Here is a 12417-nt window from a genome sequence, read left to right on the forward strand (position 1 = left end):
AAGAAATTAAGAGAAGAAAATAAAATGTATTTATTCAATCTTTTATATTTACCAATATATTTACTTTTTCCAGTGCTCTTTATTTCTTTGTTTAGATTTAGGTTACTATCTGGTGTCATTTTCTTTCAGCCTGTGAGATTTTCTTTCGTATTTTTTGTAAGTCAGGTTTGCCAGCAATGGATTCCTAAGTCATTGGGGGTATCTTTCTTTCACTATCGTTTTTTTTCACCTTCATTTTAATTTTTTTTCCTTCCCCCCCAACCACCTTCATTTTTAAAAGATGGTTTTGCTGAATATAGAATTCTTGCTTGACAATTTTTTCTCTCACTATTTTGAATATGTCATTTCACTACCTTCTGACTTTTCCTTGTTTCTGATAAGAAATTAGCAACTGGTTATATTATTGCTTCCTGGTAAATGTGCTGTTTTTTGTTTTTTTTTTTTCTTGCTTCCTTCAAGATTTTCTGTTTCAGGTTTTCATCATTTTCACTACATGTCTAGGTATGGATCTGTTTGTATTTATTGTAGTTGTGGTTCATTGAGCTTCTTGAGTCTGTAGATGATTATTTTTCTTTATTTTTTAGAGTGAGAGGAAGAGGAAGAGAGAGAATCTTTTTTAAGATTTTATTTATTTGACAGAGAGAGAGGGGCAGAGGGAGAAATAGGCTCCCCGCTGAGCAGGGAGCCGATGTGGGGCTCGATTGACCTGAGCCAAAGGCAGATGCTTAATCAGCTGAGCCACCCAGACACCCCAAGGAGAGAGAGAGAATCTTAAGCAGGCTCCCTGCCCACCGTGGAGTCTGATGCAGGCTGGATCTCAAGAGTCTGAGATTATGACCAGAGCTGAAATCAAGAGTCAAACACTTAACCACCTGAGCCACCCAGGAGCCCTGTAGATTAATTTTTTAAAAAACATCAGTTTGCGGGGCACTTGGGTGGCTCAGTCAGTTAGGTGTCTGACTCTTGATTTCAGCTCAGGTCTTGATCTCAGGACCAAGCCCCGCATTGGGCTCCACACTGGGCATGAAGCCTACTTTAAAAAAAAATCAGTTAGCATTGTTTTTGGTCATTATGTCTGTCCTTTCTCTCCACTTCTGGAACTCCTAATTTGTGTTTGTTGTTATACTCAATGTTGTTCCATAGGTCTCTGGGACTTTGTTTTTCTTTATTCTTTTCTCTCTTCAGATTAGGTATCAGTTTTTCTGATATTTTTTTCTTCTATGTCAGTGTTCAACTCTAGAATTTCTGTTGCCTCTTTTTTAATGATTTCTATTTTTTTGTTGACATTTTCTGTTTGTTTGAGGCATTGATTTCATATTTTTCTTTAGTCCTTCAAAGCAGTTTGAAGATTTTGTTTGTTTAGTTTGTCATTTGGACCTACTCAGAGACATTTTCAATTCCATGACAGTTTCTTTCTTTCTTTTTTTTTTTAAAGATTTTATTTATTTATTCAACAGAGATAGAGACAGCCAGCGAGAGAGGGAACACAAGCAGGGGGAGCGGGAGAGGAAGAAGCAGGCTCCCAGCAGAGGAGCCTGATGTGGGGCTCGATCGCATAACTCCAGGATCACGCCCTGAGCCGAAGGCAGACGCTCAACTGCTGTGCCACCCAGGCGCCCCCATGTCTCATAAATTTTTGTTGAAACTAGACATTTTACATAATAAATTGTAGCAACTTTGGATTCTGATTTGTTTTTCCCTTGGAGGGTTGTTCTGTTTTGTTGCCTGGCCTAAATCTGTGGAATGTTTTTCCCAAGTGTGTGGCTACTAATATCTGCTCAGCATTTTGTGCTTTTTAATTTGCTTTTATTTTTAAGTCTGTCTTCCTGGAATCACACCTGTATCTGTATAGCTTAGTGGTCAGTTAGCCACTTGTCAAAGATTGAGGTGTAGGGCTTCCACTCTCTGCCAGTAGATCTTTGTGGGTGAAGGGCGCTCCTTCAAAATTCAGACATTTTAAAAGTCTGGTCAGACTTACTTTCCACGGGGCCCTGTCATGTTTTCTTTTCCTGTTTTTATAAGCTCCTGGTGGGTCCTCTCTGGTCTCTCCAGTATGGATGTGTGAGCACTTATCCTTTATAGTCTTGTTTCCAGATTTCCCTTTAAATTCTGTCTAGTCTGCTGGCCCATTGCTTGTACTAACGATGACAGCATCCTCATGGCTTATTCATTTGCCACCAAGAATACACATTGTTACTGATGATGAAGGGTGTGGAATTCTATGCTTTGCTTCAAATCAAGTCAGCCCTCTCTGTGAGTGAAGCTGCTGGTTTTTATGGCTTTCCCTGCCGTGGTAGAACTACCTTCCCCACTGACCTGGGGGTGATGGGAACCGCCTTGGGCAATAGTGCCACAGATTCCTGCTCTTCTTACCCCACATTCAGTAGTTTTTCATGAATAACCACAGAGAAAGTAGCAGTTGAGAACAGACCTGAAGGAGGTGAGGAATTACTTCATGTAGATATCTAAAGATGAACATTCCTGGCAGAGGGGACGCCTTAAGGGCCTGAAGGTGAGAACATACCTAGGGTATAAAAGGGACAGTAAAGAGGCCAGTGCGGCTAGAATGGAGTACCAGAGGGGGAGAGTAGTGGGAAATTATGTCAGAGAGGTAAAGAGAGGCAGATAAGACCTTTTGGGCCACTCACTGTAAGGACTCTGGCTTTTCCTTTGGATGAAATGGGGAGCTGCTGGAGGGCTTTGAGCAGCAGAGTTGAGACAGTTCATGTTATAATTTTAAAAGCAGCCTTAGTGAAATGGAAGCTGAAGTGTGGCAGGATAGAAGACTCAGTATGCCAGTTAAGAGAATATTACAGTCCTGATGATAGCAATGCAGAGGAGAAATGATTGTGGCTTAGATGAGGGTAGTAGCAGGAGAGGTAGTGAGAAGTGGTCCAGTTCCTTCTGGTAGATTGGAGGTGGGCAGTGAACAGATTCAGATCCCTATTTCAAGGGAATTTTCCTGCATAGTAGCTATGAATGCTTTTTTTTTTGTTTCCTTTATTGAATTCTATATTTTTTGAGTCCCTATATTGATTCTAATTATGCTCAGATTGGATCATTTTAATGTTCTAATATTATTTTCTAATTGCAGTCTTTTTTTTTTCTTCTGATGGCTTTCCTCCATTCCATTCATTCTGTTTTTATCTTTTTTTAAATTTTTTTATTTTTTATTTTTTAAGAAGGCTCCATGCCCAATGTACAGCCCAATGCAGGCCTTGAATTCACAACGCTGAGATCAAGACCTGAGCTGAGATCAAGAGTCGAACGCTTAACCGACTGAGCCGCCCAGGTGCCCCTCATCCTCTTTTCTTGTAAGCTGAGGACATGAGGGTAGAGAAGAGCTTGTCATTGAAGAGTTTAATTCTTTGTGATAGATCTATCTAAATTCTGTTCTTTCTTCTAAAATCTCATAAAGTGTTGGGGCACGTGGGTGGCTCAGTTGGTTAAGTATCTGCCGTCAGCTCAGGTCATGATCTCAGGATCCTGGGATAGAGCCCAGTGTCAGGCTCCCTGTTCAGCAGGGAGCCTGCTTCTCCCTTTCCCTCTGCCCCTCCACCCACTTGTTCTCTCTCTCTCTCAAATAAGTAAATGAAATCTAAAAAAATAAAATAAAATCTCGTAAGTGTTTTCTATCAGATCCACTCTATCCAGTGGTAAATTCCATGTAATTCCATAGGCTGTGGCTGTTTTTCCCGATTTGGCTCAATTCTCTGAAAGTTAGTAAGCCCCAGAGGGTCAGCCTGTCTTTCCTCAAGTCCCATAGTGGGAACCTGACTTATACTCTTGGGAGTATAATTGATATAACATACTAGTTTCAGGTGTACAGTCTAATAACTCAGTATTTGTATATATTGCAAAATGATCACCACAGTTAGTCCAGTTAACACCTCTCACTATACAAAATTTTTTTTCTTGTGATGAGAACTTTCAAGATCCACTTTCCTAGCTACTTTCAAATATGGAATGTGGTATGAACTAGTCACCTTGTTGTATGTGACATCCCTTGACTTACTCATCTTATAGCTGGAAATTTGAATCTTTTGCCCCCTTCACCCATTTTTTCTACTCCCCCTTCCTCAGGTAATCACCAATCTATTCTCTGTATCCACGGAGACTCTTATTCCTTGGTGGATTTTTTTTTTTTTTTTAACTTTACCAGGGCTGTCTACTTATTCCTTCATTCTCCTCCATTCATATTAGAAAGTATTTCACATAAGGTTGCTCTCATTTCCTTCTTGGGTTGAATCTTGTAAAATGTTTTTCCTGTCAGCTGTCCAGATAGAAGAGTCCTTTGATCATGCTTTCTTTACCCAGAAATCTTGGTCATGTATTTTTTAAAGTTCAGTAATATATGGGAAAGAATAGCATTTGTATCTTTACAGCTTGCTTCCTGCACTACTGACTAATCGAAATTTTGCTGTTTCCAGTTTTTCTTATTAAAATTCCTTTGTGCTTTCCCCATTCACCCACCCCCTTCCCCAGTTTTCTTGCAGCTGTATTTGAGCTGGGAAACTTGAAGAGAGGTTAGATACAGGAAATCCTAGAGGCAGAAAAAAGACCCTTGATTTGGGGAGGAAGAGCAGGTGGTAAGAAAGATCTAATGGAGTGTTAAGAGATAATAATTTACTTTGTGAAGCAGAGTTGGGGATGAGATTTTTGAGATAGATACAAAAGGTAAGAGTAAGACAGCTTCTTTCTGAACTAAGATGGTCTGATTTTAAGATTAAAGTTTTTTTTTCTTTTAATTCCCATATCGTTAACATACACTGTTACATTAGTTTCAGGTGTACTATAGAGTCATTCAACGATTCCATACAACACAAGGTGCTCTTCACAAGTGCCCTCCTTAATCCCCATCCCCTATTTCATCTGTCCCCCCATCCACCTCCCCTCTGGTAACTGGCAGTTTGTTCTCTATAGCTCAGAGTTTGTTTCTTGGTTGGGTCTCTTTCTCTAAGATTAAAGTTTCTTACGAAGCAAAATATTGCTTTTTATGACTATGACTACATTCTTTCTAGAGTACCTTCCTTTTAATAGGTAGTTTTGTTTAGAAAAAATACAAAGTTAAACCTGTGGGTATCTGTTGGAAATTTTGTACAGATAGCTGTTGCTGTAATAGTGAATGTGTTTGTGTGTTTTCCCTCCAGAATCTCCCTGGAGAATGAGACATGAATGTCTGCAATGATATTTCCTGACAAGAAGTTGATACAAGAGAAGGAAAGGAGATCAACAGCTACTGAGCAGAATTTCAGATAACCACGATTTGGTATTTATCACCTCCAACTACAGACTTCCGTTGCCTACTTTTAAATCAGAGATAACTACGGTCAGAACCCAGACAAGACAAAAGGATACTTTTCATCTGTATTTTTTGAGATCAAAGAAACCACAATGTCTAGGAAACAAAACCAGAAGGGTAAGATTACATGTGGGCATAAATTGTTAAAAGCATAGTTGTGGAATAATGATCTATATATTTTTAAAAGGTTCTCTTAATGTTATATTTTCCCTCACCCAGTGCAGTACTACTGATAGGTACAATTTATCTCTTTGTCTTGACTGCAGTTAATTTTAGAAGAGTATAGAACATTCACAACTTTATCTGTTGTCTCTTTAATTATCTAAGTATTTGTGGATGTTAGATTATAGTTTTGTGTGTTACTGGTTTGGGAATTCATGTAACAATTGCTTTTCTGCCTTTATGAACATTAAATTGGAATATATTTGCAGCAAAGCCAACTGCATCTAGAAAATGCACTCTGGAGTGTGAACATATGTTAGGGGGCATGGTGGGAGATAACTTACTGCAGGATATTCTATATCCTGTGAGTTGATGTTTTTTTCATTGGAGACAGGAAATGAAGCAAGAGTAAATGTTTCCAGTTTTAGATTCCTTCTTTAGCTTTCCTTCCGGGATTATTACTCTAGCTTCTTGTCTAAAGTAAAATGTAAGATGCAAAGAATCAAGAAATACCGAGAATAGTTAGAAGAAAGGCAAAGACAATGAAGACTCTAAAAGCACTTTTTCACCTTTCTTAGAACAGCTGCAAAAATGCAAAGGGACAAATGCAGCAGTAGCACTACAACTATTATACATAACTGGAATATATTTGTTGAAAGAATGACCGTAGCTATCCTGGCTTTTTTCCCCTCATTGAATTTAATTTTCAATTTAAAGTTAATGTTCTTTAATTCGAAACAGAGCTGTAGATCCAGGTGTCAGGTGTTAAATACGAAGGGAAATGCTTTTAAACTTCATTTTGACTTGGTAGTTCACAAACCTCATTTTAAGAAAATAACGTACCGGAGCTGCTTGTGGTTCTGAAAGCATGTGGTTACTATACTCATTGTATAGTAAATCCGTATAAAGGAAACTGAGTTCTAAGGAATGGTTAGATTACTAAAGAACTGTTTTATAGAATGAGATTATCAACGGACAAGTTTTTATAACCAAAGTTTGTCTCTTCTTAGTCATCATGATTCAGTTTGCTTTCTTCCCAGTTATGTTTCAAACACTGAGTATCTGTTTTCCTCCTACAAAGGGAAAATGCTATAGTAAAAATAGGACTCCAGACTTTAAAATAAAACAATTCCATCTAAAAAGTTTAGCATTTAGTTTTTCCTTAAAAAATTAACTTAAGCCAATTGCTTCGACCTTGTTAAAACGAGTCTTTGTTTAATTCATGTCTGTATTTTGCCAGAGCTCTAAGAAGGATTCATTGCTTTTTGTAATTGGTACTTAATTACTAAAATATGAATTTGAATTTTTGACCATATCATAGGCATTAAGTGCTGACAAATTTCTATTTGAATATAGCCTGGATTTACATGTAGTTGGAAACAAAAGTTGTTAGGACTTTCTCTGAACTAAATCTATATGTATAATCTAGTTGAACAAAAAAAAGCACAAAGTACTTATAAAAGCTTGGAGGGAAGCATTTAGTCTCTCACTGTTAAGTATGATGTTAGTTGTAGGGTTTTCCTGGATGCCCTTTATCAGTTTGAGGAAGTTCCTTTCTATTCCTGTTTTGCTGAGTTTTCACATGAACGGGTGTTGGGATTTTTGGCAAATGTTTTTTCTGCATTTATTTCAGTCCTCCCCAAACAGGGACGATTTTGCCCCTTGGGGATATTTGCCAATGTGTGGAGACATTTTTGTAGGTCACAACTTGCGGGCAAGGTGCTACTGGCATCTAGTGGGTATAGCTCGAGGGTGCGGTAAACGTCCTGCAGTGCACAAAACAGCCCTCCACAACAAAGACTGCCTGGGCCAGAGGTCAGTGCTGCTGAGGAAACCCCGATCTATTCATATCATCATGTGATTTTTGTCCTTTATTAATATAGAATATTAATTAATTTTCAGATGATAAACAATTCTGCATTCCTGGTATTAAATCCCATTGAGGGGGCACCTGGGTGGCTCTGTTGGTTAAGCCTCTGCCTTCGGCTCAGGTTCTGATCCCAGGGTCCTGGGATTGAGTCCCTCATCGGGCTCCTTGCTCTTCGGGGAACCTGCTTCTCCCTCTGCCTCTGCCTCTCTCTCTGTGTCTCTCAGGAATAAAATAAATAAATAAATCCCATTTGGTCATATTGTACGATCCCTTTTTTATGTTACTGGTTTCTGTTGGCTAATATTTTGGTACAGTTTTTAAAACTTACATTCATGAGGGATATCAGTCTGTAGTTTTCTGTTCTTGTGATGTATTTGTCTGGTATATGATTTGTCCTGGAATGTGCCCTGTATGCTTGAAAAGAACGTGTACTGATCTGTTGTTGGGAGAGTGTTCTCTATATGTTAGGTCAAGTTGGGTGATCGTGGTGTAAGCCATCTATATCCTAATTTGCCGTTCAGTTGTTCTGTCATTTACTAAGAGAAAAGTAGTGAATCTTCAGCTACAGTTGTTGAATTGTGTATTTTTCCTTTCTGTTTTGTCAGCTTTTAATTTACATATTTTGGGACTCTGTTATTAAGTATACATACATTTATAATTGTTTTATCTTCTTGATATATTGATTTTCTTATGAAATATTCTTTCTCTCTAGGAATATGTCTTTGAAGTTTTAATTTTTCTGATATTAATATAGCAATCCCAGCTCTTTTATACTTACTGTTTTCAGGAATTATCTTTTTCATCCTCTCTTTTTTTTGGTGGGGGGTGGTGCTGAAACCCTCATCCTTTGCTTCCAGTCTGTTTGTGTTTTGAGCTAAGAGGTGTCTCTCGTAGACGCCATATAGTTGGATCTTGCCTTTTTATTCAGTCTAACAGCTCTACATTTTGATTAGTCCATTCAGCAGTTAATGTATTTATCAGCATGATTTGGTTTATGCCTGCTATTTGCTGTTTTCTACATATTATTTTTGGTTCCTCTTCTACTGCTTTATTGCCTTCTTTTTAATATATTTTTGTATTTTATATATTATATATTTATATTTTATACTTCTTAGTGTATTAATTCCTCTGATTTTTAAAAAAACTATTTCTTAAATAGTTATTTTATTAGTGGCTGTTCTAGGATTGCAATATGCATCTTTAACTTGTTACAAGCTACTTCTGGATAATACTGACTTAATTCCAGTAAAATATAGTAGCTTTGTTCCAATATAGCCTTGTTTCCTCTCCCCTGCTTTTGTACTACTATTTCATATATATCACATCCGTATATAACCACAACAATATGTTGTTATCATTGTTGTTTTAAGCAATCTTACGTTTTTTGAAGAAATTTGGAGAAAAGAGAAAAAATATATGTAGTCTTTATATTTACCCAAATATTTACCATTTTGAGTACTCTTAATTCCTTCCTCTGGATTTGAGTTACTGTCTGGTTTTATTTCCTTTCAGCCTGAATGATTTAGTTTTTCTTTTCTTTTTTTTTTTTTTTTGTAGTTTTTATTTTGTTATATTAGTCACCATACAGTACATCCCAGTTTTTTTTTGTTTTGTTTTTAAGATTTTATTTATTTATTCGACAGAGATAGAGACAGCCAGCGAGAGAGGGAACACAAGCAGGGGGAGTAGGAGAGAAAGAAGCAGGCTCATAGCAGAAGAGCCTGATGTGGGGCTCGATCCCATAACGCCAGGATCACGCCCTGAGCCGAAGGCAGACGCTTAACCGCTGTGCCACCCAGGCGCCCCGACATCCCAGTTTTTGATGCAATGTTCCATGATTCATTATTTGCGTATAACACCCAGTGCTCCATGCAATATGTGTCCTCCTTAATACCCATCACCGGCCTATCCCAATCCCCTACCCCCTTCCCCTCTGAAGCCCTCAGTTTGTTTCCCAGAGTCCACAGTCTCTCATGGTTCATTCCCCCTTCTGTTTACCCCCCCTTCATTCTTCACTTCCTTCTCCTACCGATCTTCCTATTTCTTATGTTCCATAAATGAGTGAAACCATATGATAATTGTCTTTCTCCGCTTGACTTATTTCACTTAGCATAATCTCCTCCAGTCCCGTCCATGTTGCTGCAAATGTTGTGTAATCGTTCTTTCTGATGGCTGAGTAATATTCCATTGTATATATGGACCACATCTTCTTAATCCATCTTCTTAATAATTCAACAGAAGGGCATCTCGGCTCCTTCCACGATTTAGCTATTGTGGACAATGCTGCTATGAACATTGGGGTGCATATGGCCCTTCTCTTCACTGTGTCTGTATCTTTGGGGTAAATACCCAGTAGTGCAATTGCTGGATCATAGGGTAGCTCAATTTTTAACTTTTTTTTTTTTTTTTAAGATTTTATTTATTTATGTGACAGAAAGACAGCCAGCGAGAGAGGGAACATAGCAGGGGAGAGGGAGAGGAAGAAGCAGGCTCCCAGCCGAGGAGCCCAATGTGGGACTCGATCCGGGAACGCCAGGATCATGCCCTGAGCTGAAGGCAGACGCTTAACGACTGCACTACCCAGGTGCCCCTCAATTTTTAACTTTTTAAGGGACCTCCACACTGTTTTCCAAAGTGGCTAGTATCCAAGATCTACAAAGAGCTTCTCAAACTCAATACACATGAAACAATCAAATAAAAAAATGGGCAGAAGATATGAACAGATACTTTTCCAATGAAGACATACAAATGGCTAATAGACACATGAAAAAAATGTTCAAAATCATTAGCCATCAGGGAAATTCAAATCAAAACCACCTTGAGATACCACCTTACACCAGTTAGAATGGCAAAAATTGACAAGGCAGGAAACAACAAATGTTGGAGAGGATGTGGAGAAAGGGGATCCCTCTTACACTGTTGGTAGGATTTAGTTTTTCTTGTGCACAAGTCTGACAGGAATGGATTCTTTTAGACTTTTTTTCTTTTTTTTAATCTGGATGTCTTTATCTTCATTTCTGAAGGATTGTTTTGCTGGCTATAGAGTTTGGCACTTAGAACATGCTTTTCCACTGAATATGTCGTATTGTTGTTCCTCTGTGATGAATCATTTTTTCTTGTTGTCAAGATTTTCTCTTTGTCTTTAGCAGTTTGATGCAATTTAGTATGGATTCCTTGGGAATTTCATCAAATGTTTGCCATTATTTCATCAAAAAAATTTTTTTTCCTGCTCCTTTCGCTCTCTCCTCCCCTGCTAGGAATCCTGTGATGTATATATTGGTAAGCTTAATGTTATCCCACAGGTGACTGAGGAACATTTTTCTTTTTTCTTCAAAAAATTTTTTTCATATTCTTCTTCCTTTATTTAGATTAATTCCTGTTGCTCTCTTCAAGTTCACTGGTTTTTTTCTTCTGCTATCTCAAATTTGCTATTAAGCCTATCTGGTGACTTTTTCATTTGGGTATTATATTTTCAATTAGAATTTCTTTTTAGTTTTACCTTACAGTTTCTATTTCTCTATTGAGATTCTCTGTTTGTTAAGTCACTATGACTATATTTTCCTTTAACTCCTCGAATACGTTTGTATTAGTTGTTTTGAAGTTTTTGTTGGTTAAGTCCACCAACTTGTGGACCCACTCAGAGGCGGTTTCTATTGATTGGTGTTTTTCCTATGTATGAATCTTTCTTTCTTTCTTGGCTTTTTTTTAAGTGGATAATTAAGGTAATATATTAACTCCAGATTCTTAACTTATTTGCTTGAGGTATTTTAAAAATAATTAGCCTGGACATAAACTGAGGCATCTACCTCTCTACTTGTCCCATGTGTACATCACAAGTGTATCTGCACAATTTTTTATTTTTTATTTATTTTTTATTTTTATTTTATTTTTTTTAAAAGATTTTATTTATTTATTCGACAGAGATAGAGACAGCCAGCGAGAGAGGGAACACAAGCAGGGGGAGTGGGAGAGGAAGAAGCAGGCTCATAGTGGAAGAGCCTGATGTGGGGCTCGATCCCATAACGCCGGGATCACGCCCTGAGCCGAAGGCAGACGCTTAACCGCTGAGCCACCCAGGTGCCCCTGCACAATTTTTTAAATTCTAATTTTTATTTTTTATTTTTACTTTTTAGGGATTGTCCCTGAGTCTGCAATGCTTATTGGTCAGCCAGTGATTTGGACTGGCTGATGCATAGCTTTTATCCTCTGCTAATTGAACTATGTGTGTTGAGGAGGACATTCAAAATTTAGGCGGTTCTTAAGTTTGTTTTCACTTTTACTTTCCACTGGCCTCTTGGGTTTCCCCGTGCATGTGCATAGTTTCTCATTTAGCTAGGGATGTGTAGAGAACTCATCTAGCTTTTCTATGGTTCTTTCATTTCCAGGATTTCCCTTTAAATTTCCTATTCGTTTATCACTCACCTAACCAAGACTCCAACTTCAGGCTAGCGAAGCAGCAAGTTTAAAAAAATTTTTTTCTGAGTTCTCCACTTGAGCTGAGAGAGCTATGGAGTTTTGCCCTCCTCTCTAGTTAGCCTTCTTTGGCAATAAAGCTGCTGATTTTTATGGCTAGCCCTGCCCTGGTAAAGCTCTTGTTCTCCACGGAGCTGGAGATATGAATGGGAGCAGACCTAGGCAAGAAGGGTAGAGACTTCATTGTTCTTACTTAAGGCTTTAGCAGTTTCTCAATAATTTGTTGTGGCCTTTGATTGATTTCCAGAGCCCTGAGATGGTTGTTTTTGACAGTTTTGTTCAGTTTAATACTTGTGTTTTAAGGAGAGGACTTGCCCAACTTCTTCCCACCACCCTCAAGCCCAGTTTTATTGTTTTTATAAAGCACTTGTCCTCAAAGATTAGAAATTAAAACAATAAAAACAACTAGTACTTTATACCTGGTGGTTTGAATAGGTCTGAATTAAATAGTGACTACAGGGGGCAGGTCTTTAGACATTAAGTAGCCTACTGGTTCATGTGGCTTACTAGTTAATAGGGAAAAATGCTTCTGCCAAAAAATCTCTTGTGGGCCTTACCCTTGGATTACTTGAACTGTTTGTCGGGCACCCCACTGTTGAAAATCAAATAA

General features: G+C 38.1%; 1 protein-coding gene across 2 annotated transcripts in view; it reads left to right on the top strand.

Moving 5' to 3' along the window:
- SPATS2 (spermatogenesis associated serine rich 2) overlaps positions 1-12417 on the top strand; it is a 136817-nt gene that overhangs the window by 64339 nt on the left and 60061 nt on the right. For both annotated transcript variants that reach the window (XM_026501952.4, XM_026501951.4), the window contains exon 2: positions 5151-5419. In XM_026501952.4, coding sequence (XP_026357737.1) covers positions 5395-5419 — 25 coding nt within the window. In that variant the 5' untranslated portion in view covers positions 5151-5394. The remainder of the gene's footprint in view (positions 1-5150; positions 5420-12417) is intronic.

This window comes from Ursus arctos, unplaced genomic scaffold (assembly GCF_023065955.2).
Source record: "Ursus arctos isolate Adak ecotype North America unplaced genomic scaffold, UrsArc2.0 scaffold_26, whole genome shotgun sequence".
Taxonomy (NCBI): Eukaryota; Metazoa; Chordata; class Mammalia; order Carnivora; family Ursidae; genus Ursus; species Ursus arctos.